The sequence below is a fragment of the Pyrus communis genome, chromosome 2 (genome assembly GCF_963583255.1).
Source record: "Pyrus communis chromosome 2, drPyrComm1.1, whole genome shotgun sequence".
Classification (NCBI taxonomy): domain Eukaryota; kingdom Viridiplantae; phylum Streptophyta; class Magnoliopsida; order Rosales; family Rosaceae; genus Pyrus; species Pyrus communis.
In genome coordinates this window covers 7,143,815-7,169,971 of record NC_084804.1, presented here as the reverse complement: position 1 = coordinate 7,169,971, position 26,157 = coordinate 7,143,815, and the positions used below count along the sequence as shown (strand labels likewise).

Here is a 26,157-nt window from a genome sequence, read left to right as displayed (position 1 = left end):
GAACCTCTCGATCATAAACATCTGTTACCCCATATAATAAACCCCGATGCATCAGATGGTTAATCTACCTTTTAACTCATTCAATGGCCTCTATATATAGGTATTATGCATGCTATGGAGTTCACTTGTCTCTATACCTATTGATCCCAATGGAAACACCCTTCACCAATACCACCCTCCTTTTCCTTCTAGCCATAGCAACATTCTTGAATTTCACCCAAACCCTAGCCAGCCATCGCTCCATTTCTACTTCCCTGGTGCTTGGACTAACACATTCTCGGGTTTCCCTCCCAAGTCCGAAAGCATCTTCTTACTGGAAAAAGATGCCATCACAAGTGTCAGACATGATCGAGCCACTGAGGGAAGTGAGAGATGGGTATCTGATACCTCTTAGTTTAGGGACTCCCCCACAAGTCATCGAAGTATATATGGATACTGGGAGTGACCTAACTTGGGTTCCTTGTGGCAATCTTTCTTTTGTTTGCATGGATTGTGATGACTATAGGAACAACAAACTAATGGCCATTTTCTCTCCTTCAGCTTCTTCTTCATCTCTTAGAGACCTTTGTGGTAGCTCATTTTGCATTGACATCCATAGCTCGGATAACTCCATCGATCCGTGCACCATAGTCGGATGTTCACTTGCTACCCTTCTTAAAGGCACATGTCCTAGACCATGCCCTTCATTTGCTTACACTTATGGCGCAGGGGGGGTTGTCCAAGGGGCACTTAGCAGAGACACATTAAGGGTTCATGGAATTAGTAGCACCCCTAATAATGTCGTCACTAGGGAAATTCCAAAGTTTTGTTTTGGGTGCATTTGGGCTAGTTATAGAGAGCCTATTGGGATTGCAGGGTTTGGTAGGGGAGCACTTTCCTTCCCATTCCAATTAGGGTTTCTACAGAAGGGCTTCTCTCATTGCTTCTTGGCCTTCAAGTATGCAAACAACCCTAATATTTCAAGTCCTCTAGTCATAGGAGATGTTGCTATTGCTTCAAAAGAAAACTTGCAATTCACTCCAATGTTGAAGAGTCCCATGTACCCTAGCAACTACTACATTGGTCTAGAGGCAATCACAATAGGTAATACTAGTACAGTTAAACAAGTGCCCTCAAGCTTGAGAGAGTTTGATTAGCAAGGCAATGGGGGCATGCTCATTGACTCAGGAACCACTTACACTCATTTGCCTGAGCCATTTTACTCCAACCTTCTCTCTGTTATCGAGTCGGTGATTTGGTATCCTAGAGCCAAGGAAATGGAGACAAAGACCTCTTTTGATCTTTGTTATTTAGTCCCACACACAATGAATAATACTCTCATAGACCAGGATGACCTACTCCTTCCTCCAATCACTTTCCATTTCTTGAATAATGTGACTCTTGTTTTGCCCCAAGGAAATCACTTCTATGCCATGGGAGCTCCAGCAAACTCCAGTGTGGTGAAATGCTTGTTGTTCCAAGTAATGGATGATGGAGATTATGGACCAGCTGGGGTGTTTGGGAGCTTCCAACAACAAAATGTGGAGGTTGTGTATGACTTGGAGAAAGAGAGAATTGGGTTTCAGCCAATGGATTGTGCTTCTGCTGCAGCCTCTCAAGGACTTCACAAAAAATAAGCAACCCCATGCTGTGTGGGAGTTGATGGTATGGTGCTTCTTGCTGTTATGCAGTTGTGCTTTGCAGCAGACAAAATAAATCAGGGCTTGGCAGTTTTGATATTTGCATAATGTATTTCTTTAATACTTCCTTTTGTTTGAAGATCAATTAAACTAGCCAGATTGTTACGGATTTGGTGCTTTTGGTCATTATTATTCTCAATCTTGTATCTGTTGGATAATTTTTCTACTTCTGTCCTTTCTAAGGTTAAATTTGACATGTATGGTTTTAAGATCCGTCGATTTCTTCATTGTAATTTATTTCCAAGTTGTTAAAAAAAAAAAAAAATAGATTGTGGTACTTTTTAAATTATTATTAAATTTATTTTCTTACAAGATAATTTAAGAAGAGAAATTCGAACTTGAATGTAAAGAGTAGAGTGCATCTGCAAATCCTTGTTAAATTGATCCTTCCATATATTTGCCCTTTAGATTGGTCAAGAAAATGAGCTGGTTATATTCCAATTGCTTGGTAACAAGGGAACAACTTGAAGTGGAGTAACATTAATTAGCAGTATTCTCTATAACCGATGGGTGAAATTTAGTTTATGTGGCCACAGAAAATCAAGGAATCTCTGGCTTCGAAGATAATTATGTAAATTTTCTCAAGGCTTCGAAGATATTTAGTTAGTTGGTTGGGATTGAACCTGCACAAGGATACATATACATGATTATTTTCCACTACTGCAATAAAGCGTCATTTACAATTTTGAAGATTTTTTATTTTATTTTTATGAATGATAAGCTTTAGTGTGTTAAATTGTTAAATGTTAAGAGGGAGGGGGATTGAACCCGTCCCATGGTGCATAAACATTATTACTTCTCGCAACTGCTGTAAAGCACCCTTTGCTGCTTCAAAGATATTTAATTGTAAGCATATTGGTGCCACTCCGTACTACAGTCTAGTGATATTCCTCTTCACTTGCAAGTGAGAGATCTTGGGTTCGAATCTCGTGGATAGCGAATTCGATACCAAATTAGGTTGTCTATTGTGTGGCTTTACCCCCTCCCCTTAGTGTAAAAATATCAATGTACTCAAAATTGTAAGCATGTTGGTGGCTATGCTATTATGTTCTACAAATAATAGAATTAAAATCTGGGAAAAGTTTATGCTGTTTTGAGAAGCCATTTCAATAAGCAATACACGAAAAACATATTTTTTCACATTGTGTAAGGAAATGAACGAATTTGAAGTAATTAGGAACAAAATAGAGCATTAAGCATGGTGTGATTAGACTTGGCTTTTGGCCTGCAAATGGTCGAATAAAAGATGCAAATGTTGATTAGGCAAGTTGGACAAGAAGAGAAGGTTCTTTCACAACATTGATAGAAGTTCTAACTGAGAAAAGATCTCTCTATTATATTGAAAAGAGAACCGTTGAAACCGTACCATGGCACTCAAATTTGAATTCTTCTCTCCGTACTCAAGTTTGAATCCTTCTCTCCGTAGATTCAAACCATTTTAGAATATCTTGCAAAAGAAAAGGTTAAATAAAGGATGTGCTTTCCGTCGCAGACTGGGGAAGATAGTACACAACTTCCCTGTATGCGAGTCCCACACGCGAACCAAATTTTTACAGCGTACCTCTTCCCGACAAATGCTTGGCAACATGGAAGGATTGCTTCATTAAACCGCAATAGAATTTTCAAGTGAATTATACAGCATACCATGCGTGGTTGCTGAAAATTGACACCATCCTAGCACTTCAGAAATCTTGCACCATGTCTGGAAACGAGGACCGAGCTTATAGTTTTCGCTAAAATTTTAAGGAATCGGCATTCTTATTATTCGCTACCAAACCTGAGTAATTTCAAACTGAGAGTAACCATTTCATTACATGAAAAGACCAATCTCCATATGCTTCTCACACTTTGTTCAATGTAACTAAACAAAAACATCCATATACAAATCTGAATAAATGTACACATACATGGGTAACTCAGTAGCTGATTCATCATTTTCCACTGTCAGTTACGCAAACTATTATGGAAATACCAAGCAGGCAGTGACCGAAAGCACCACAGAAGCTCTATGAGCAACAGGACGAGCCTGCCACCCTTTCAGAAGGTCTGTCCATGAGAACCATTCCTGCAGGGTTCTGCACAGGCTGCACTCGAGGTAATCTCTTTGCTGTTACCCCAAAAACAGACGGAAACCATAATCAGATCACTAAATTACATTATAACATAAACCAAACAAGCAAAAAGACTTGCGTAAATCCATTTTTAACAGTAAATTCATTGCGCTGAAAGGGGTACACGCTAAGACCCCATAAAAGTACCTATCTCGTAGAAAATGTCATTGACATTGTCTGCAGTTTTTGCAGAGGTTTCCAGGAAGAAAAGGCCATTCTCTTGAGCATATGATTGTGCATCCTGCAACAGCAGCAGTTATAGAGCAGAACATAGAATGAATGAATATGTAAGTTATGACAAACAGATTCTAGTCAAGTTAGCTCCCCTAATCGCCATACTTTATTATACAGTTTCTTCGGTTTGTTCATTTTCTCAAAAAGTGACCTCTTCGAAGGAACAAATATAAACATCAGTTTCACTTTATTTATATCTTCTTCCCACATATTGTCATACGTCTGAAACACTAGTTTGGGAAAAATGGAGTCCAGTACCGCAAATTGGGAAACACAACCTGGATTACATGGACTACAGTCCACAGAAGTGTACGGAAATAGGTTTGTTGCTTCAAACTTTCAAAACTAAAAATCAACATCGGAAAGAGGGGACCCTTGCTTCCAACTTTCTAGGATTCCTACAGCCAACCCCACTTAGTGGGATAAGGAGTGGTGGTGATTGTTGTTGGAAAAAGGAAAGGAGACAGAAAAAGACAGCTTGTAGTTAACTATATCATATGATAAGTGCAGAATAGAGAACTGGAAGATATTGCTATAAGAATGGAACTGTAATATGTTGACCAAAGGTAATATAAGCATATTTTATATACGAAGAACGAAGGATTTCCAGAATATATTCATTTGTTCTTTAAATTTCAAATTCAAATAATCTTGAAAAGCTATTTCATTTTTCAAAAACGAAGGCTTTGGACGGAAAAATCAAGCGATATAAAGTTCAACCAATGTATAAAAAAAAATAAAAAAAAAAGGAAAGCACAAAATAATGAATTACCTCTGCTGCCACTTTCCTGGCCTCTACCAGATCCGCTTTATTACCAGCTAGTGCCATAACCATGTTTGGGTTACCTTGTCATACGGGAATAAATAAAATTATTAAAAATTAAAGTCACATAGACAAAACCAAGGAAGCCAGTACCAAAATTTAGCATACATAAGTTACTAACCTTGTGACTTGAGTTCAAGAACCCATTTTTTTGCTCGCTCAAATGAAGCCTACAAGAGAAGGAAAGTTAAAACTTCTGTTTAAGATGTATTCGATATGGGTAACTAGGTGGCAGCTGGTAATAAATGAAAAGCTGTCAAAGAGAAAACAAACTTCAACTAGTGAAGACTAAAGATCCTTCAACTCTAGTGAATGAATGCAAATCCGCCACCAACAAAGAAATAAATTTCATAAAAATCTAAAATTTCAAACAATGTAAAAAATGGGCTGTCAGAATATACTCACTTGATTTGTTAAATCATACACGATAATTGCAGCAGCAGCTCCTCTGTAATACATTGGTGCCAAACTATGGTACCTCTCTTGACCTGCTGTATCCCAAATCTCAAATTTTACGGTTGCGTCATTTACAGCCAATGTTTGTGAGAAGAAGGCAGCACCTATTGTTGATTCCTGTAATAACATACTATAAAAGTAAAGGTATGGATAAAAAAAAAGAAAATGCTTCCTTTGAAAGATATAGAACAAACCTGAAATTCAACGAATTGTCCTTTTACAAAGCGCAACACCAGACTTGATTTCCCAGCTCCAACATCCCCAAGAAGCACCTGAAGAAGAATATCAAACATCACTGTGGTGATCACGACATGCAATACCCAAAGAAAAATAATTTAAGCAAAAATAAACCTATTCACCACATAATGCTAAAATACATATGCCTACATATCCATAATTCCTGTGTTAACGGAACATCTTTCGATAAATCACAACCTTCATTGTAACATGGGCTTTTGTATTTGTATTTTGCTTGTGAGTATGGTCTTGGTTAAAATTTAGCATTCAGGCATTTACTTACATGATATCATATATCAAGAAAGCTATGAGACCTAAGTCAGAGTATGTTGTATTCTCGGAGACCCTCAAAATATCAGAGCTAGACCGAGATAAACAACACCACAAAAGAGTAAAACTTCTGGTCGAAACAACTAGAAATCCTAATAAGCTTTCAGTCCCATTTTTCTCATTGCAGTCGGAATTCAAATACGAAAAACAAAATCAAAATCTCCGTGTTCAAAGATATTGTATTTGTTTGACTTCCATTTCCAGGGTTTAAAAGCAAAAATAAAAAAATTGTAAATCCACATCCTTTATGTTAATTAAAGCAATCAAATCAACAAATAACAAAACATAAACCCCAATATGAACTGGCCTAAAAATACGCAATCGACTGAAAATTATCACAGCTGAAAATCAAATAAGACCCAAATCAGAATATCCAGAAACTACAGCAGTAATTGATCATCACAACAAATTCTCCGAAAAACAAACCAAACCCACATCATAATTATCATTGAATCACACAAAACCCGATCAAATTCACAAAATTTCCTAAAACCCAATTGAAATTACAGGGACCCAGTACAGGACAGCATCAAAGACCAATCAGAATCGCAAAGTTTGACGAAATTGAACAGAAAGCAAGCTCAAGAAAAGGGCTTTTTTCAGAAGCAGAAACACATACCAATTTGGCATTGATGTTCTTGTTCCCAGTGGTGGCCATGAGTGCGATGGATTGAAAATTGGAGATCAAAAGAATTGAATCTGGAGCAGAAGAACGCAGACGTTGACGAAGAAGGAAAGATGGGGTCTGATGCAAGCAGAAGCAGAAGCAGAAGCAGAAGAAGAAGAAGGCAAATCGAGAAAGGATCCTAAAAGCCAAGCCAAGTATACCAACAACCCTCTCTCTCTCTCTCTCTCTCTCTCTCCTCGAATACGAAGACCTCTACTGAAGCAAATGTATTTTACGAAAAATTCCGCGTGGCAAAGCGTAAGAGACGAAATAATCTTCTTTCATCTTTCCGGTCCAACCAGGGCGACCAGCCTGTCTGCTCAGCTTCCACTTGGGCACATTTTGTTTAGGGTATATTATCAATTTCTCCCCTGAACTTGTGATCATTGGCCAATTTCCCCCCTAAACTTTAATTTTGGCCAATTTCCCCTCTCAACTCTCATAATTAGTCAATTCCCCCCTGAACTTTAATTTGGCCAATTTCCCCCCTCAACTCTCAAAATTAGTCAATTTGCACCCTACTGTTAATTTTTTTTTTTTTTTTTAATTTTCCATCTATTCTTTTCTTAATTTTCAATCTTTCTAATAGCTTCCAACAAAGTACTAAAATTAACATAAACTCACCTGCATAATATAGGGTAAAATGTACAAAAACATAATACAATTAGTATGTGACATGGGTTGATTATAAGAAAAAGTTATGAATCGGGTTTAAAGCATGTAGAAGAAGAAATAATAATCCTAAACTCATGGATCAAACTTATTTCAATAAAATGGGTTATTCTTAATAAGGAGTCGAAAATTATGAATAGACTAACCATTTTTTTACTAAAGCTCGATTCTCCGCAATTTACTTGAACTTAGCTTTCACTTTTATAAAGAAAATTGTATTCACATACAAAAATTTACACATCAATCCTTTTTGTTATCAATTTTGTATAGTCAAAAATCAAATAAAATTACTCCATACTGATTTATTATGACTAATAATACTATCTATGATAAATTGTAAAATTCTAAATTTTAATCTATTTGTAATAGGATAAAGATATAGGAACATGATTAACATACATCTTATTTAGTTTCTTACACACACTTGTTTAATTATGATCAAATTAAAAATTTAACAGTAGGGTGCAAATTGACAAATTATAAGAGTTGAGGGGGGAAATTGGCTAAATTAAAGTTGAGGGGGGAAATTGACTAATCATGAGAGTTCAGGGGAGGAAATTGGTCAAAATTAAAGTTGAGGGGAGAAATTGGCTAATGGTCACAAGTTCAGGGGGGAAATTGATAATATACCCTTTTGTTTAAGATAATGGGTTCCTTGGACGGGCTTGGACTACAAGTTTAGGCCCAACAAATTCATGGACCGGCCTGTATCTTAAACAATTGTGTAAAGTTGTTATTTAGTACTACGGTCTACTGATATTTCTCTTCATTTGTAAGTGAGAGGTCTTAGGTTCGATTCTCGCCAAAGGTGAATTTGAACCACGTTATTGCTAGCCCATTATAAGGCTTAGCTCACCTCTCTCCGTTTTAGTATAAATAATATCGTTTGTTAAAAAAAAAAAAACATCATATAAAGTTTTGATGTTAAGAGTTGAATTATTTTAATGGTCTGGAATCTTCCTCTTCAACTTTCTGTATTCTTATTCAAACTATTTTTCTTTCCTTAATGTATATCAGAGGGTGCCTATAAAACAATAAGAATGAAGAGTCAAGGAACGTAGGGGTGAAGTCTATGGAATTCAGAGAGGAATAGAGTTTTTTCAATAGGTGATATGACTTACTTAAAAAGGCATGCGACGTGTATGAATTAGGCGTTGAGAACTCAGGCCCCGTCCGGTAATGTTTTGCATAACGATATTTTAAAATTGTTTTATAAACGGAAACAACAAATAGAATTTTACATTTTTATGATTTGAGAATGTATTTGGTAGTTTAATAAGAGTGATTTTTAATAATGAAAGGCTTGAAAACACGTTTGGTACCTATATTTGAGAATGTATTTTCAAAATTCTTGTTTGATAGTAAAGATGTTGGTAAAGATGTTGGTTGAGATGAGAGTAATTTTGGTAGATATGGTGGTTGTAGCAATGGTAGTAGTGAGGGTAAGGTGGTGGAGATGGTGGAGGTGGTGGTGGCCCTGACGAGGGCAATGGGGGTGAAGAATGTGAAGATGGTGATGGGAGCAAGATGGGATGTGGTAGCGGTGACAATGACAATGATGGTGGTTGCAGTAGTGAGACGATAGAGATAATGATGATCATGGTTAAAAGGTGATGACAGTTAATAATATGATAATGATGATGGTAGAAATAACACGTTTTTGAAAATCAGAAGAAATGCGTTGATATAAACTCGATCAAATGTGCAAATCATGCATACGAAACCATGAAACATATCGTAGTACCAGACTGGCCAGAGCTCATATTTAATTTCTCCATACTAACAATATTGGAGAAGGAATAAAGCTCTAGCAATATATAATTAGGAAAAAGTTGACTTGAAAAAGAAATGGTACTGTAAATTAATGTAGGTGTTTTTATATGAAAAGGTGAAAAGGCTGAAAAGAAACACAATATAATCGAGGAGGTTAGCTAGCTCCTTCCTGTGGCTGTGAATGGGATGCTCTCCAAGGCAAAAAAGTTGAACTTTTAGTACACTCCTTTTGTCAGAGACTCAGAGGCACACAGAGAGGTAGGACTGCCAATTAGCCAAAGATAACGATAAATGATTAAATTTAAAGATAAAATTTTTAAAATTAAAGAAAATAAAAGTTGATAACTAATTTATTATCTAAACATTAATAAACGTGTTTATTTTTATTGGTAATACAAATTTAATTTTTAAATTTAATCTTTATAATATTATTCATTAGACAATAATAAGCTAATAACAACCACTGCCGCTGCCGTCTCCGCCGTGGGTCTCACACCACAGACACACACACACACACCTGAAATCTTACTTTTGGAGCTTGCACCAACACCCCGAAGAACAACCCTCTCTTTTCTATCTTCAGTCACACACGCACAGAGGACAGGAGGAGAAAGACATGAAAAGAAACATCTCCTCCTTTGATTCAACCACCAATAATACCAACAAAATATGACAGATGAAGGATCGATGGATGGTATATTGGTAATTGCACTGCAATGTCCAAAGGGCATCCTTCCTCTCTCTCTCTAGTCTACCCCCTCACAGGGATCATTGACTGGTCGCCTTTGACCAGTCTTTTGGGAAGGACTTGTCTCTCTCTGTGTTTATGCAGTACTACTGCTAACTGATCAGTACTCTCTTCTCTCTCTCTCTCACATCTGTACCTCATAAATGATACGTGAAAAATGCTCAATCCCCACTTCGATTTTCACCACGTGACATACACTATGCAATCATATTATATATAATTTTATATTAAATATTGTGGTTAACTTCTCTCCTATATTGAGTTGATTTTATATGTACGATAGAGTGCATGGGAAAAAATTGCATAATATTGTGTGTCTAATTTCCATGTATAATATGAATTTAAACAATCTGCATTATGCTTTTTCAAAGCTTTAAGAAATTAACTTGTATGACTATAGGAGATAAAAGATGTGGCACAGTTACATGTTAAAGTTCATCTGTCCCATATCGGCCAGAAGATTTGAGAACAAGCCATTTAAATAGAATTACCCCACTTTAACTAACACCAATGCATTTTGTATTAAAACCTCACACCTGATGGATTAAGTAGGTGGCCAAGTAGGGACAATATCGATGTTGTTGGAGTGGGCCCATGGCCCATCTACCTGAAACTTAATATGGTATCAGAGCCAGGGGAAGGGCCCGTACTACCACGTGAACGGTTGGGTCCCATTTGACCTCGAGCAAATGGGTGAGCCTTGACTTGGCTCCACGTAGGCCAAGAGATGCCACATAAATAGGTGGGTCCCCATTGCCTTGACTTGGCTCCGGTCCCCATTGCCTTGACTTGGCTCCCGTTTGGCTCTACTTAGTTGCCGATGTATGGAACTTCACGTGTGACCCATAAAATAGGGTCTCAAGTGCGGGGGAGTGTTAAAATTCCTATGTCCCACATCGGCCAGAAGGCTTGAGAACAAGCCATTTAAATAGAATTACCTCACTCTAACTAACACCGAGGCTTTTTGTATTAAAACCCCACACTTGACGAATTGAGCAGGTAGCCATAGGGGTGGTTCGGTATGGGATACCATACCGAAACTAGTATCCCGAATCCCAAACCAAAATTTTTCGGGACGGGAATTTGAAGATCAATCCCAAACCAAATTTTAGGGAATCCCAAATTTCGGGAATCCCAAAATATTTTCGGGATTTTGGGACAAATCGGGAATCCCAAATTGAAATATGAAATTATGAATTGTTCTTCAAATATATAATTCAAGAACACATTCATGAACTAGGAATTTCATTTCATTCACACTACCATTTAATTGAACACTGGCATGCCTGACTATTTTTATCATAGTCAAAATTCAAATTAATTAAACCCTTTTTGCAATATGTTGAGAGACAAAAGAATCAAGCCTTCTAAAATCATCAGTCATGGCAGCAACAATAATAAAATCCACATGAATATCAAACAAAACATGAAAAATATGCAAGGTGTAGGGCATTCCAGGTTGCAGAGCATGAATTAGAAACTACTAGCATCAATTATAAAAGAATAATATATATAATAATTAATATTATATATTTTCGGTTCGGTATGGGATTCCCGAAATATCGAGAAGCCAATCCCGAATCCCATACCGAAATTTTGGGATCGGTTCGGGATAGCATCCCGAAAATTTCGGGAATTTCGGTTTGGGAAATTTTTGGTTTGGGATCGGGATTTTTTCGGTTCGGTTCGGGATTTTTGGGAATTTTTTCCACCCCTAGGTAGCCAAGTGGGGACAGTATCGGTGTTGTTGGAGTGGGCCCATGGCCCATCTACCTGAAATTTAAGATGGTATCAAAGCCAGGAAACAGACCCATACTGCCACGTGAACGGGTGGATCCCTTTTGACCCGCGCGAATGGGTGAGTCCGACTTGGCTCCATGTAGGCCAAAAGATGTCACGTGAATGGGTGGGTCCCCATTGGCCCCGCGTGAATAGGTGAGCCCCGGCTTGTTTCCATGTGGTTGCCGATGTGTGGAACTTCACGTGTGACCCATACAATATGTGGTTGCCGATTTGTGAAATTAACTTCACGTGTGACCTATAAAATGGGGTCTCATGTGCGGGGAAGTGTTAGAATTCCTTTGTCCTACGGCCAGAAGGCTTGAGAACAAGGCCTTTAAATAGAATTACCCCACTCTAACTAACCCCAAGGCCTTTTTGTATTAAAACCCCACACCTGATGCATTGAGCAGGTGGCCAAGTGGGGACAGTATCGGTGTTGTTGGAGTGGGCCTATGGCCCGACTACTTGAAATTTAAGATTACATCGCTATTGTGTATCATTAGTTTAGGATATCACAATAATAGTGTACTTGTATCATGCAAGTTACTCTCGTAAGTTAAATGATGTGATGAGTATTAAAACCATTCCAAATTGTATTGGAAAGTCCATGGTGATCAAGTAAAATCACTTGGTAATTACTAGAAGTGTGAGCTAGACATTGTGTATTTGAGTGAGAGAAGTTAGTAAGAAAAACAACAACATATGATTAGAATCATTAGTAAGTGAATCCAAAACTTGAACTCAAAACACAAATGGGTTTATAAATTATGTACATTAATCAACCAAATGTGATCAATGAGATCTCTACCTCTCTCTTTTCTATCTTATGATCATATAAATAAATAGAAATTATTAAAGCATCTTAATTAGGATTATAATGATAATCTAATTATCAATTTGGAGGTGGCTGCTGGTTCTTGTTGGAAGCCAAGGCATGGATGGAATTTGCAAGCTTGTTAATGGCATCAGTGAGGCCATTAATGCCTTGCCTGTTGATCTCAGTCTTAGTTTCCTCGATCTGTAGCCTTCTCTCATGCAAATTCAACATCTCTCTGTGCCTCCTTTCTTCTCTCTCCTCACAGCCCTGAAGTGCTTCTGCAATCATGGAAGCACCTCTGGCGATGGCAGTTCCCACTTCACTTGAGATGCTTGCACTCACAGTTCCACTGGTTCCTCCTTGATCTTCACCACCACCGCCACCTCTTCCACTTGCCCTCCTCCTCCTTTTAGCTGGCGAGTCTGAATGCTCACTTGTATCGGAATCTGATATCATTTCACACGCTCCCAAAAGTAAAAATGTTGTTGCACTAATTCAACAAATCTGATATTATTAATCATTACCATTCAATGCACACAATGATTATCAATAGTACCCTACCCTTTTTTTCTTTTCCATGACATAATAAAGTACAAATAATTCTTTTACTAGTGGAGAAATTCCTAAAATTTAACAGAAAATGTGGTTTGATTGGAATATATAATTCCAAAGATTAGTTGCTTAATTAAGCTTTTGCTTCATAGGCAAGAGTAATTAAACATATTAACGTTAAGGAGCTGCTATTGACCCTCCAAATAACTCTTCCTGTAAAGCTAATTGTTAATAACTTGTGCATTTTCTTCACAAGTTTGGTCGAGAGAGAGAGAAAGTGTGTGTGTGTGTACCTACTGTGGGCATAACCTGTGCGTATGGGAGAGCAGGTGGTGGTTGGGCTGCCAGTGGAGCAGTTGGAAGAAGTGGCAATGCCGCAATTGTTGGAACTGAGATTTGATGATGATGATGATGATGTTGCAAAACTGGAGGAGAAGGCAGTGAAGAAGAAGGCTGCTGATGAACATTAGTTGTATTAATTATAGGCCTCTCCAAACCATACCCAATATTTGGATTAATCCCAACATTTGGACCAGAAACAGAGGCTCCTCCCACCACCTCATGACCTCTAATCTGATAACCACGAGCAGCAGCAGCAGCAGCAGCTTCTCTCCTCTCCACCACATCCACCAAAGCCTCATAAATCTGAGGCACCATATTTGTAGGCAAGTTCCTCTCCTTCCTCTCATTCTTCTCAAGCTTCCAATACGATGCACTACCTTCTTCTCCTTTCCCTTCTCCCACATTAGTAATCTTCCTCTCATATTCTCTCACTTTCTTGTAATCCCTCATGAGATTGTCCCACTTGTCGTTGCACTGGTTTTGGTTTCTCAAACAACCTTTTTTCCAACAGTAGTCCTCCACCCATTTCCACCTCAGCTCAGCTGGTTTGCTCATTGATCTTGTTGTTTGATCAGTTCCTCCACCACTACTACCACCTTCCCCACCACCAGTTCTCTTCATTCTTCTCTCATCATCCATCTTCTTTGCCTCTATCAAAATCATTGTCTCCCCCACTGTCCAGTTCCCTTTCCTGTAGTCCCTCATGATCACACGGTTAGTACCATTTCCTCCTTGTTCAGCCATCACCAAAATGCATGCAGCATTCCCCTAAACCTAGAGAGAGAGAGAGAGAGAGAGAGAGAGAGAAGGGAAAAAATGGTGGAATGGGTTCTTTATGGAGGGTGGATTTGATTTGGTGGAGTGTTACTGTGGTGTTCAAAACCAGTCAAATCTCAATGAGATTATAGCTAATTTAGGAAAAGGGTAATTAATGAATGGGGTTACCTTAAAAAGGATCTAGGGCTTTTAAGTGGTATTTGATATTGTTGGCATATATTTTTGTGGTTTTGTAGGAGGAGAGGGTTTTTGTATCATGAGGGGTTTTTGCATCAAGAGGGGAAGAAGAAAAATAGAAGGTAAAGATGGAGGTACCTGTTTACCCTATAACTATAGCTATGATGTATTATTTTGTATTGTTTCTTTTTGTCTTAAAATTTTCAACCTTTTTGAGAGGTTAAGGATTGATTTTGCACCATCTAAAATCTTCAAAGATTAAGTTCAAATCTGAGTCTACTTATTCAAACCACTACTGCTCCCCAGAGAGAGAGAGAGAGAGAGAGAGAGAGAGAGAGAGACTGTGAGGGTAGAGAGAGGGAGAGACTCTGTGACGGTAGAGAGAGAGAGAGAGAGAGACTGTGAGGGTAGAGAGAGGGAGAGACTCTGTGACGGTAGAGAGAGAGAGAGAGACTGTGACGGTAGAGAGAGAGAGAGAGAGACTGTGTAAGGGTAGAGTACCATTATAAGAAAAGGCCAAGCACCATTCAAACTGACATCAAACTGCTCGCATTAGAGAGGGTCAATACATGACTACCACTCACCCCTACACGTGGTGTAGCCTCTCAACTCTCATCATCATCCCCGTACAAATTGTAGATTTTCTGTATTTTCGTTTTAACCCTAATCGCAGCTAAAAGCCTAAAAGTAAAGAGAATACTAGAATAGGATCCCTAACCCTAATGGAAGTGATTTCCAATTTCCACACTTTAACTTTTTCTGAAGTCTTGCATTTCCTCTTTTAACTATTATAATGGAGAAAATAAAAAAAATGACGATCCGAAATCAACACGACTCTCTGCTTCGTGAAAATCGATGGAATAGCGTCTTATAACAATGAGATCATATGATAATTAAACCTCTTACAACATGTGAGATGAATATTATTAGATTAAGAGTTAATTAATAATGACTATCAGTTATAAAATAATGAGAAGAACGCTCAATTTAGTTTTAGGGCCTTGTTTCAGTGCTGATTAATTGTATTCACTGAAACATAATTACATCTTGATTTCTTTATTCGATAATTGACTTTAAATGTGCTTTAGGGAGTTAAGAACTAATTTCTTGCAATGATGGGTTGAGCATGGTTGTGAATGGTAATGCACAGGACGAGCATTATATTTTTCTTTCCATGGGAAGAAGAAGAAGATATATATAGCAGGATAAATCTACATCAAAAGCCTAAAAAATGACTAAGAATCTACCCTAATCAATTAGATTTAGTTTAATTAGTCCCTTAATCCCATGCTATGCCATGCATGAAAAGAATGTTAAAATAATAATTGCCCATGTCGCATGAAAACCCTATAAAACTTTACTAATTTACCACACAACCCCAAAACTTGGAGCTTTCATAGAGCACATCCACCCATGTTAAGTTGTCATGGCTCAATCTCAAATTCAACCCAAAACATAACTTCACCCATTTTTTGGTTTGTAAGGCTCATCAACCATGACTGATATCATGTCGATTCTGAGTTCAAGCCTAAATCCTTGGCATTGACGTCAACAAGTCCTTTCAATTTTTTGCACCAGGCGTGTGCTCCACACGCCTAGCTGGAGAGTGCTCGCCACGATGGCTACTTAGCACGTGGTCATATCTCAGACGTTTATTTCAAATTCTCACCTTAATTTAATGATTTTTAATTATATTTTTGTAATAATATTTTTAAGATAATCTAAAAAATTAAAGAAAAAAATCAAATAACAAAAATTCCAACGGTTACTTGTAATTTTTTCTATAAATACTAATTAAATCATTGTTTCTCTTTCCACCAAAACTCTATACAATCTTTCATTTTCTACATTTCTAATTTGTTTATGCGTACAAAAATGGCATCTTCAACGGAGTCGAAGTCGGAATCAAATGATAGACCGCCGAAAATGTTTTCATGTGTGAGCGTTGAGTTGCCGTTACCGATTGGCACAACGAGTAGGAAGGTAATTGATTATTATTTATAAATGTTGAAGACGTAATTGAATTCCAACAAGAAAAAAGAGGTAGAGGTTTTTTTTTTTTTTTTTTTTTTTTTTTCGTCAAAGAGGAAGAGGTAATTAAGGCATGAGTCCTCAAATTGTATCCGTTCATTGTATATCCTGCGGTTATAAATTAATTTAAATACTTTTATTTTAAATTAAATATAAATACTACCTGATAAATATTGAACGCACGATATATAATAAACGGATACGATTTGAGAATCTTTAGGATCCTCATAAAAAGGATCCGGAGAGGATCCTCCTGGGTAATTGAGAAGATACATCCGCAAAAACCTCAATTTTCTAGGGTACTTTAACGAAAATCTCATATACTGTTCACTTTAACGAAAAACCACATTTTTACACTAAAAAGTCAATCATGATAATATTCACATTACCTTTTATTTTATCCTTATCATTAAAATTCAAAGTTTTCAAGTCATTTTCATTAGTTTTCCTAATTTTCTATCCAAAATAAATTGGGACTTGAGAATCCGGAGCCCGACCCATTACCCATAAGATCAGATACTAAGCCCACCTCTATCTTTTTTGTTTTCTTCGGTCCAAGAGCCCACTTCTCCCTACTGCATACTTATAACAAGGCCCAGTGCCCAAGGCAGAACATACTTAAATCTGGGCCTTGATACTTTTATTATTATTTTATATCCTTTCAGTCTTCGTTTTTGGTATAAATTCTTTGTTTTTAGGGACATTTTTGGCTTTTTACTAACTTGTATATATATTTTAAATTTGAAACAAAAGTAACAAAGAAGATTTTCTGTGGATACAAACCAAAATTTAATCTAGAAAAAACTACATTATGAAATTATAAATTGTTATAAGGGAGTTTTTATGGCACTCTCAAAAAATTATTGTTCATTCCTCGTGTTGTATTTCTCTTTAAGTTATTCACGCAACAAGTATATACTAAAATTTATTCAAGGAATGTGTGAATATCACATTACTTTACTAATAAGGAATTAAAGTAGTACATTCCTTAAATTTTGTAATTCAATATATTCAAAATTTGGTGTTGAAAAACATGCACGTCTTAATCCAGTGCCCTCAAAATACGCAAGTCTTGTCTTAAAATTTGTAATCTAATTTTCTCTACTTTTAAATATTTTTCAATTTGTATTTTTATGATCATAGCAGTATTGAAAGAGAATTATTATTGACACTCCAAATTTTTTATATTTAGAAGGAAAATACATTTGTGAGGAGTGTAGAATGTGATTTTATGTCAACAACACTTCCCTATTGAAATAGGGGGAGAGGAAACAAAACTTGAAATCTTCGAGAATAAAAACGAATTCTTTTAACAAATTGAGGTACAAATCGATTGTGTTACTCCCAAATTTACAATATTTAAACATGTTTACATAAAATTTTCCCAAGTAATTAATTTAATTTTGAGATGTGATATCTACACACCTTTTTTTTACTTTTCACATATTTTTTTAATTTTCGACCGTCGGATTGAATGAATTAAATAAAATCAAATGACATAAATAATAAGAGTTGTGTGAGAAATAAAAAAAAGATGTGTGATAGCACACCTTAATTTTTTACAAGTGACCGATAAACACGAAGGCGTTTCACTGTACGGGGAAGTGGTAGGTGGCGAATCCGCCGCTTCCGACCCCAACGATAATCGAAACGAGTTCAACGACAAGTTGCCCATATTTCTTGAATCCAGTAAAATTAAAAAATTAAAAAAAAAAAAAAAAAGAAGAAGGAGAGATCTCGATACTCCACAAAAAAATTGAACCCTCTCTCTCTCTTTATTCTCTTACTTGCTCTGCCTCCCCTACCAGCAAAGAGCTTATGATTCGTACTTAATTCAGAAGCCTTGAGGTCGAAGGAAGCATATAGAATCTTGGGTCATCTTCCTCTTCAAGTATAAGTGTGTGTGTGTGTGTGTGTGTGTGTGTGTGTGTGTACAAGTCGGTGGCTGAAAGAAAGTTGCAAACTTTGAAGGTTTTGGGATGGATGAAGATTGCTGCGCCACACAACTTATCTATGGTGATGGAGAATTTAACGCAGATGGGCTCGACAGGTTCGTGAAGGAGGTGAAGCTTACCGAGTGCGGACTCTCCTATGCGGTTGTTGCAATCATGGGTCCGCAGAGCAGCGGTAAAAGTTTGAAACTTTGTTCGATTTGGTTGAGTTTTGAGGTTTTTGGTGAATTTGGTTTTGGTGCTTATGGCTTTTGATTTTACAGGGAAAAGCACTTTATTAAATCATTTGTTTCGGACTAAGTTTAGGGAGATGGATGCTTACAGTGGAAGGTTAGTTTCTGAGTTTGGAATTGATTGTGTTGTCAATTTTGGTTGTTTTTTTTTTTTTTTTTGCTTTTGGAATAAGTGCTTTTTGGGAGAGAGGACTATCTGATTTTGTGGATTTGTTTTAGGAGCCAAACTACAAAGGGTATTTGGATTGCCAAGTGTGTTGGCATTGAGCCGTGCACGATTGCCATGGATTTGGAGGGGACTGATGGGAGGGAGAGGGGCGAGGTAATCAGATTTTCATTAGAATTCCATTGTGTTTTTCTAGGGAGGATTTAGTAAGAGCTGCAAAATGTTATATAGTTACACTTCCCGGATTTATTAACTGTTCGTGCTTCCTGTGTAACTCTATTATTTTCCAGGATGATACTACATTCGAGAAACAAAGCGCCCTATTTGCCTTGGCAGTTTCAGACATCGTGCTGATAAATATGTAAGCTTGTGTTTTTTTATTTGCCTTGGAGTCACCTGGCTGATAGTCTACATTACTTGCATAGTTAGTGACTATATATATGTAGTCGTCGATCCAATTTGTTGGTGGTTGTATGTTAAACTTGTTCCCGTAAGTGTTATATCAAATTAGTAGAGGTGTCTAGTTCAATTTTAAGATTGTCATATGTATTGGTATCTAGTTCAGTTGGCTTTTAGAAAGGCAAAGCCGGTGTGAGTTTGGTTTATCAATCATCTATATACTTAGGAAAGAAGCTTCTGATACCATCTCATTGATTGTTCAACTAGGGTTTTACCTTTCACGAAAACATGGGCTATTCTAGTTATGAACTTTTAGTTCAGAATCCTAATGTTAATTGACATTTTAATTTCCAGGATATATAGAATACATGTAGGCTCAATTTAATTTACAGAATATACGTCGTTTTTACCTGTAATTTGAAATTACTTTTAGATATATCAAGTGGAGATTGGATTTTGTATACAGGTGGTGTCATGATATTGGTCGGGAGCAAGCTGCCAATAAACCTTTACTAAAAACAGTTTTTCAGGTACTCTAGAACCATGCCTACATCTCTACCATCTACTCACCATTTACTGTCGAAGTTATGAAGTTCTGGTTTTTGAATGTGTATAGGTCATGATGCGCCTATTCAGCCCCCGTAAAACGACATTACTTTTTGTTATACGTGATAAAACAAAGGTATGAGCGTACTGCGTGTGCATATTAACAGGATCTGTCTAATTATGTTGTCCTCATGAAATGATTTTCTTGTTGCATATTAATACTTTCTTGTTTGTGGCTGCTCGTTTAGACTCCTTTTGAATACCTGGAACCTATGCTAAGGGAAGATATACAGAAGGTACTTTTGTCTTCAGCTCTATTTGGCTTTTATACTTTATTCCTTTTCCCCATACATCTCTAAGTATTGTAAATTCTGCAGATATGGGATGGAGTACCGAAGCCCCAAGCCCATAAAAGCACCCCATTGAGTGAATTTTTTATTGTGAGATCTCTTATACTCTTCTCTATTCTCTGGTCATCTTTGCTCTGTATAATGTTCTCATCAGTCAAGTTTGTTGTCTCTGATACGTCATTCTTCGATGTGAAGGTAGAAGTAGTTGCTTTGTCCAGTTATGAAGAGAAGGAGGAGAAGTTTAAGGAGGAGGTAACCCCTCTACTATCAGAAGCAATTATCATGTCCAATAATCCTATATGTCATCACATTTCTATTTTATAATTTTGATTCCTGGGGTGTGTCATGCCATCCACTGAAGAATTGTGTATTTATGTATACATGATTGTTTGATGTCCTTCATTCATTGTAAAAGTTTACAGTGGTACCTTACGGGTATGGCTATTATGATGCAGGTTGCTCAACTGAGGCAGCGCTTTTTCCATTCTATTTCTCCAGGAGGGCTTGCTGGCGATAGAAGGGGTGTTGTCCCTGCGTCAGGATTTTCTTTTAGTGCACAACAGATTTGGAAAGTAATCAAAGAGAACAAGGACTTGGATCTTCCCGCTCACAAGGTTTGTTAGTTTATTTTCTTCCCATTGATAATTTGTGGTCTTCACTTCTCATATGCATATAATATATACGCATAGTGTGATTTAATTAGGTTATGGTTGCTACGGTTCGGTGTGAAGAGATTGCCAACCAGAAATTCAAACAGTTGGTCCATGATGAGGTATGTGGTCATTTATCTCCATTTTTGAGATGCTTATACTTCTAGCATATTCAAGAAAATTTTATTGGTCATTACTTGGGTGAACACGATTTAGGGTTGGTTAGCACTGCAAGAAGCTGTTGAAACTGGTCCCGTACAAGGCTTTGGTAAAAGGCTCAGTTCCATTCTAGTCACCTATCTTTCCAAGTAAGTTTGACTCTGGTTTAATTATGTTTTTATTCAATCATATAACTTGAATGCATTTTTCACATGTTACACTGTCCACCTTTTTTTTTTGGGTTTTAATTTTGCCACTAAAACTAAATGTTTATATGTATTCTTACCTGTTGTGTGTTTTCTATTCGTTGGAAGGTTTATTGTTACTGTTCTATGGGCTTGTACTGTTTCTAGTTCTGACTTTATTTTGTATGTCTTGATCTCGCTTATGCATCATAGGTATGACATGGAGGCCATCTACTTTGATGAAGGTGTAAGGAACTCAAAACGACAACTGTTGGAGTCAAAAGCATTGGATGTATGTCTACTCTCTCTGTCTCTCTAATTTAACAGAGGGTATAGTTAAGTTTTCAGTTTCTTAGACAATTTTTGCAACATAAGGAAGTTGTGATTAGTAGTGGTTTTAGTTGGGTTGTCAGTTTCATATACCGTGTTATTGTTGGCCTCAATCTCAGAATGAACACCATGATAATGAAGTGGTTTGGCAACATAAACTTTATCCTTCAAGTATTGCTATCAAAGAATTATGCTTAAATCAACAGCTAAACATCATTACCGGAGCATAACTCCATCGAATTACATTACCAGAAGCTTAAAGTCCCTAATCTCACACTGAGAAACTGAGAGGACAAATAGAGCTTGCTTGTTATGTAATACACGAAAAGTAACATAGCCTTATACTTCAGATTATCTTCAAATTTCAAAATAAAACTGGTTAAAGGGTCTGTTCGACTTGGTGTGGTCAACTTTGTAAATTCGTTGCTGCCACTAATGTGAGTTATTATTTTTGTTTAAATCTTGCTTTCCTCTGAATTTTCCAGTTTGTTTACCCTGCGTACTTGGCCATGCTCGGACACCTACGTTCTAAAGCCCTTGAAGATTTTCAAGTGAGGCTGGAGCAGTCATTGAACAAAGGAGAAGGATTTGCTTCATCTGTTCATACCTGTGCTCAGTCTTCTATGCTTGAGTTTGAGAAAGGATGTGCAGGTAATAGATTTGTTTAGCTAATCAACATGTTTGTCAACCAAAATATTTCTTTCATTACTTTTAACATGTTTCTCCCTTCAGATGCTGCCATACAACAAGCTAATTGGGATGCTTCAAAAGTCCGGGAAAAGCTTCGACGTGATATAGATGCACATGCATCATCGGTTTGTAGTGCAAAACTGGCAGAATTGAATTCCAACTATGAGGTAGTGCTCTGATAATTATCAAAGTCTTGGTTATTCTAGGAGTATACTTATAACGTTAGGCTCATAGTTATTCAAATTTCTTAATGCAAATACCCTTTATTTTTCAGAAAAAACTTTCTTCGTCTTTAAGCGGTCCTGTAGAGGCTCTACTGGAAACTGGTGCAAATGACACCTGGGCTTCGATACGAAAACTACTTAATCGTGAGACCAAAGTTGCAGTTTCGGAGTTCTCAACTGCAGTTGCCAATTTTGAGTTGGACAATGAAACGGTTGTCAAAATGAAGCAGCATTTGAAGGATTATGCGAGAAATGTGGTGGAGACAAAAGCAAGAGAAGAGGCTGGGAAAATTATAATCCACATGAAGGATCGGTAGGAACTTGTTAAAAATCTTCTTTTCTTTTTTACGTTGTTATTTTGGTTGCTGATCACTTCTGTTGTCATTTCTCAGGTTTGCCGCAGTGTTCAATTATGACAGCGATTCAATGCCTAGGGTTTGGACTGGGAACGAAGACATTAGAAGTATTACCAAGGATGCACGAACTGCGGTAATCATTGGGAACTTTTGTGGAAGTACATGTTATCTATCTTTGTGACTTAAAAGTGATGTTTTAGTTGTTTGATCATCTCTTTCTTACAGTCTCTGAAGCTTTTGTCGACCATGGCTGCCATTCGCTTGGATGAGAAGCCTGATAATATTGAAAATGTCCTCGTTTCTTCTCTGGTGGACGGGACTGTTACTGTTTCATCTTCACAAAATAGGACACTAGGACCTTCTACAGATCCTCTTGCCTCAAGCTCTTGGGAAGAGGTACCATTAATTTATGGGTTTGGTTTTTATGTAAAATTTTTCTATGATGAAATCCTTACTTATTAAGGTTAACTCTGAACTAGGTTTCTTCAAAGGATACCTTAATTACCCCAGTACAGTGCAAGTCATTGTGGAGGCAGTTCAAAGCAGAGACTGAATATAGCGTCACTCAAGCTATTGCGGCACAGGTATACTTAAGTTTAACTTCAGTAGTCTATTTTGTTTATATCGTTTATCAGAGTTGCATCCCGAATAAATGGATTGTCTTTTATAAAATGTTCTTTAAAGATTTGGATTATGAAAATATGAATATTGGAACATGTTCCTGCAAAAGTAATGAACAACTGGTGGGAGGAACGTGGAAATAGGACACATGCATTGTCCTCGGATGACATTTTGGGTGGGAGTTCTTATGTAAATTTGATTTAGTTTAGTAGTGAAACCAAAAATATGGAAACACTTCATATTGAAAATCGCGCTGATTCTTGACTTGGGAACGGTTTAGTCAGATAGGACCAACTTATAATCAAGTCCAGTGTATTCTTGTTTTTTCTACAAAGAAAAATCCTAGCATCCTAATACTATTTTTGCAACGAGCTCCCTATCTTTATGCTTATAGCTCTGCTCTATCATGATGTTGTTTGCTTTTGTACTTTCAGGAGGCTCACAAGCAGAGTAACAACTGGTTACCTCCTCCATGGGCTATAATGGCGATGATCGTTCTTGGTTTTAACGAATTTATGATGCTTTTAAAGTAATTACTTTCGTTCTTTTTTGTTTCCTTTTGCGAGTTTTAGGTTTTGGACATTTTCAAGTGTCCAGACCCTAATGTCTTGCACATCTGTTAATCACTGTGCCTTTTTTCTTCAAATGAAACAGGAACCCTCTCTACCTCATGGTTCTATTTGTTGCATTTTTACTTTCAAAGGCCTTATGGGTACAGATGGACATTACGGGACAGTTCCAGCATGGCGCTGTAAGTATAAAACTGAGTTTTTTTTTTTGTCTCGGTAGAGTGTAAAATTGGGATTGAACGTGGAATACAACAGCTGGTGGTCTTCATTTGATAGAGACTTCACTCGGGGCTGGCCTTTTTGTTTAGTCTCTCATCACATTGTAATTTTCTTGATTGAAGCAGTTTCTAATTTTAGTTTCCGTTGTTTGTTTTTACCAGCTGTCAGGAATACTGTCTATCTCATCAAGGTTTCTTCCAACCGTCATGAATCTTCTAAGAAAACTCGCAGAAGAAGCTCAGGGCAATCAAACACCGGAAGCACAAAGGCGGCCAGTTTCTCTTTCTTCTCAGAGTTATAGAAATGAAACACCTCAGCCAAATCCAGCAACAAGCTCATTCCCGGAGTCCTCAGTGTCATCCAATATCTCGTCATCAGATACCGGCATGGAATACTCAAGCCCTCCTTTAAGACAAAGGCGAACGGCAAACGTTGAGGAAGTTGAATCTTCATGATGTATGATCTCCGTTGTTTGTACCATGTGCAGCAGATTAAGGTCGCTACTCATTTGTGCGATAGTTTTCTTTCTTGTTTGTAGTTACTGAAAATTTGAAATTAAAATAAACGGGGTTTGCTCAGTGCCTGCTTTTACAAATTATAGGTTAGTTGTTTTGTTTCGAGGAATTAGATTGTAAAATCTGCGCGTTCTAACATTGACTCTTTTTCTTGACAACTTTTTCTTCATATTAGTATTGTCAGTAAAACAAATGAAAAAAAACTTGTGCGGGGTTCAGCTTGCCAATGGACTTTGCTGAGTGGTGCTACAATCCACTTTTTATCATTCTTTTATTTTAAATATAATACTATTTTTTCATTCTTCTGTTTTAATTTTTCATAATTATCTGTTCTACTAATTAAGGGTAAATTAATTAGGATCATCTATTACTGATTCATATACACAACGACATTCATATCAGATTGGTAAATCGAGCCCCAGAAAACATAAATTTAATTAGAGCTTTGCATGGTCTTGAAAATCATGTAGTATCTTACACAGGAAAATTAGGAAAAAAAAAATGAAATCAAAATATAAAATATAGCACTTAAATCCTACCACAATGATTTTCTCGTGTTCAGCAAAAGAGCAATGGTTGTGCAAGTATGCTTCTTTCCTTTCTTCATAAGAATATGAATGGTCAACAAAAAGCATTGCGGATGCTAATATTTTATCAATAAAAATGAATTATAGTATCTACTTTGACTAACAACAAAATTGAATATCACAAAAATATATTAAATTGTCTGTATGTTTGCTTTCTTTTTCTTTTCTTCTACCTCGACAAGCAGTAGCCTGACATTTAGATCGTGGGTGGATTTTCTCAATTAAGATGCAGTTGGGGATCAATATGATTTTAACTATGTTTTTGAAGTAGAATTTTTTTTTTTCTTTTCATTCCATGATAGTTGGAAAAGATTGGTTTTTTTTTTTTTTTTTTCTTCTTCTTCTTCTCGTGTCCTTATGAAGAAAGTAAAGAAACTGGGAAGAAGACTGCAATGGCAGAGAAAATGGGTTTGCTCAGCGTCTGGTTTTACAAAGTATAGGTTGGTTATGTTTCGATGAATTAGATTGTAAAATCTGCGCATTTTATAACATATGAATTTAATACCGTCTTGTCTTTTAGCCTCTATATTGGTATCTGTGGGAAAAAAATGGGTACCTCCATGAGAAAATTTTGTAGATCGATGAATATTTTCAATCTAGATATTTATTAGATACGAGAAATTATAAGTCTTATTCGCGAAAGTCTAAGTCAACGCCACGTACAATATTTGTTAAGACATATTTAGGGAAATGTTATTAGCACTAAAAAAATTTCATTCTACACTTTGCACAAGTGTATTTTTCTTTCTAATTATAGAAAGTTTGGAGTGCCAAATGAGATTTTTGGAATGCTAATAACAATTTTCTATATTTATATACATTTTATTTTAGTTTGGAAGTCGACTTCCTTTTTTTTTCTTTCTTTATCAAGTTGGAAGTATCACTAAGTGTGACCTTGTGCAACTAGTTGTTGATTCGTTTTGAATAATTAACATTATTTCTTACAATGTGGCATATGAATAACAGAAAGAAAACAATCATGATACAAGTTGAATGGTAGTAATACTAATTAGTAAACAACTTGTGCATGTTGTTTGCTTATAACCAAGTGGCATGAAGGGATAAATATGTAGGTTTCATGCATGACTTGGAATAGTATTAGTAAATTCATGATGTTTGCTTATAACCAAGTGTCATAACGAGTAACAGAAAGAAAACAGTCATGATACAAGTTGAATGGTAGTAATACTAATTAGTA

At 36.7% G+C, this 26,157-nt stretch overlaps 3 protein-coding genes and 1 pseudogene across 3 annotated transcripts; 2 read left to right on the top strand and 2 right to left on the bottom strand.

Moving 5' to 3' along the window:
* Positions 1 to 149: 149 nt before the first annotated feature.
* On the top strand, positions 150 to 1,616 carry LOC137724568 (probable aspartyl protease At4g16563; annotated as a pseudogene).
* A 1,848-nt stretch (positions 1,617 to 3,464) lies between these two features.
* Positions 3,465 to 6,742, bottom strand: LOC137726111 (ras-related protein RABF2b-like). Its single transcript, XM_068464981.1, has 7 exons — positions 6,490 to 6,742; positions 5,498 to 5,575; positions 5,253 to 5,420; positions 4,969 to 5,017; positions 4,797 to 4,870; positions 3,938 to 4,031; positions 3,465 to 3,786 (listed from the first exon to the last, which is right to left on the bottom strand). Exons 1-7 carry the CDS (start codon positions 6,526 to 6,528, stop codon positions 3,686 to 3,688), a joined length of 603 nt encoding a protein of 200 aa, XP_068321082.1. The 5' UTR covers positions 6,529 to 6,742; the 3' UTR covers positions 3,465 to 3,685.
* Positions 6,743 to 12,404: 5,662 nt separating this feature from the next.
* Positions 12,405 to 13,967, bottom strand: LOC137724649 (uncharacterized). Its single transcript, XM_068463393.1, has 2 exons — positions 13,175 to 13,967; positions 12,405 to 12,775 (listed from the first exon to the last, which is right to left on the bottom strand). The coding sequence occupies exons 1-2, from the start codon at positions 13,965 to 13,967 to the stop codon at positions 12,405 to 12,407; spliced, it is 1,164 nt and encodes a 387-aa protein (XP_068319494.1).
* Positions 13,968 to 17,804: 3,837 nt separating this feature from the next.
* LOC137725318 (protein ROOT HAIR DEFECTIVE 3 homolog 2-like) lies at positions 17,805 to 24,435 on the top strand. The gene is made up of 23 exons (XM_068463965.1): positions 17,805 to 18,099; positions 18,180 to 18,335; positions 18,424 to 18,490; positions 18,613 to 18,715; positions 18,850 to 18,920; positions 19,425 to 19,488; positions 19,575 to 19,640; positions 19,753 to 19,800; positions 19,882 to 19,944; positions 20,050 to 20,106; positions 20,310 to 20,468; positions 20,558 to 20,626; positions 20,721 to 20,812; positions 21,062 to 21,140; positions 21,664 to 21,829; positions 21,911 to 22,035; positions 22,143 to 22,405; positions 22,485 to 22,581; positions 22,674 to 22,844; positions 22,928 to 23,032; positions 23,504 to 23,598; positions 23,724 to 23,820; positions 24,019 to 24,435. Exons 2-23 carry the CDS (start codon positions 18,188 to 18,190, stop codon positions 24,310 to 24,312), a joined length of 2,499 nt encoding a protein of 832 aa, XP_068320066.1. The 5' UTR covers positions 17,805 to 18,099; positions 18,180 to 18,187; the 3' UTR covers positions 24,313 to 24,435.
* Positions 24,436 to 26,157: the final 1,722 nt, after the last annotated feature.

Coding starts and splice junctions, on each gene's coding strand:
- LOC137726111 (XM_068464981.1), bottom strand. CDS start 6,528: ATGGCCACCACTGGGAACAAGAACATCAATGCCAAATTG. Junction 5,018..5,252: donor TGTATGATTTAACAAATCAA/GTGAGTATATTC, acceptor CTTCTCTTGTAG/GCTTCATTTGAGCGAGCAAA. Junction 3,787..3,937: donor TGACATTTTCTACGAGATAG/GTACTTTTATGG, acceptor TTGGGGTAACAG/CAAAGAGATTACCTCGAGTG.
- LOC137724649 (XM_068463393.1), bottom strand. CDS start 13,967: ATGGCTGAACAAGGAGGAAATGGTACTAACCGTGTGATCATGAGGGAC. Junction 12,776..13,174: donor ACAGGTTATGCCCACAGTAG/GTACACACACAC, acceptor AAATGATATCAG/ATTCCGATACAAGTGAGCAT.
- LOC137725318 (XM_068463965.1), top strand. CDS start 18,188: ATGGATGAAGATTGCTGCGCCACACAACTTATCTATGGTGATGGAGAA. Junction 18,491..18,612: donor ATGGATGCTTACAGTGGAAG/GTTAGTTTCTGA, acceptor GATTTGTTTTAG/GAGCCAAACTACAAAGGGTA. Junction 20,627..20,720: donor AACAGTTGGTCCATGATGAG/GTATGTGGTCAT, acceptor AACACGATTTAG/GGTTGGTTAGCACTGCAAGA.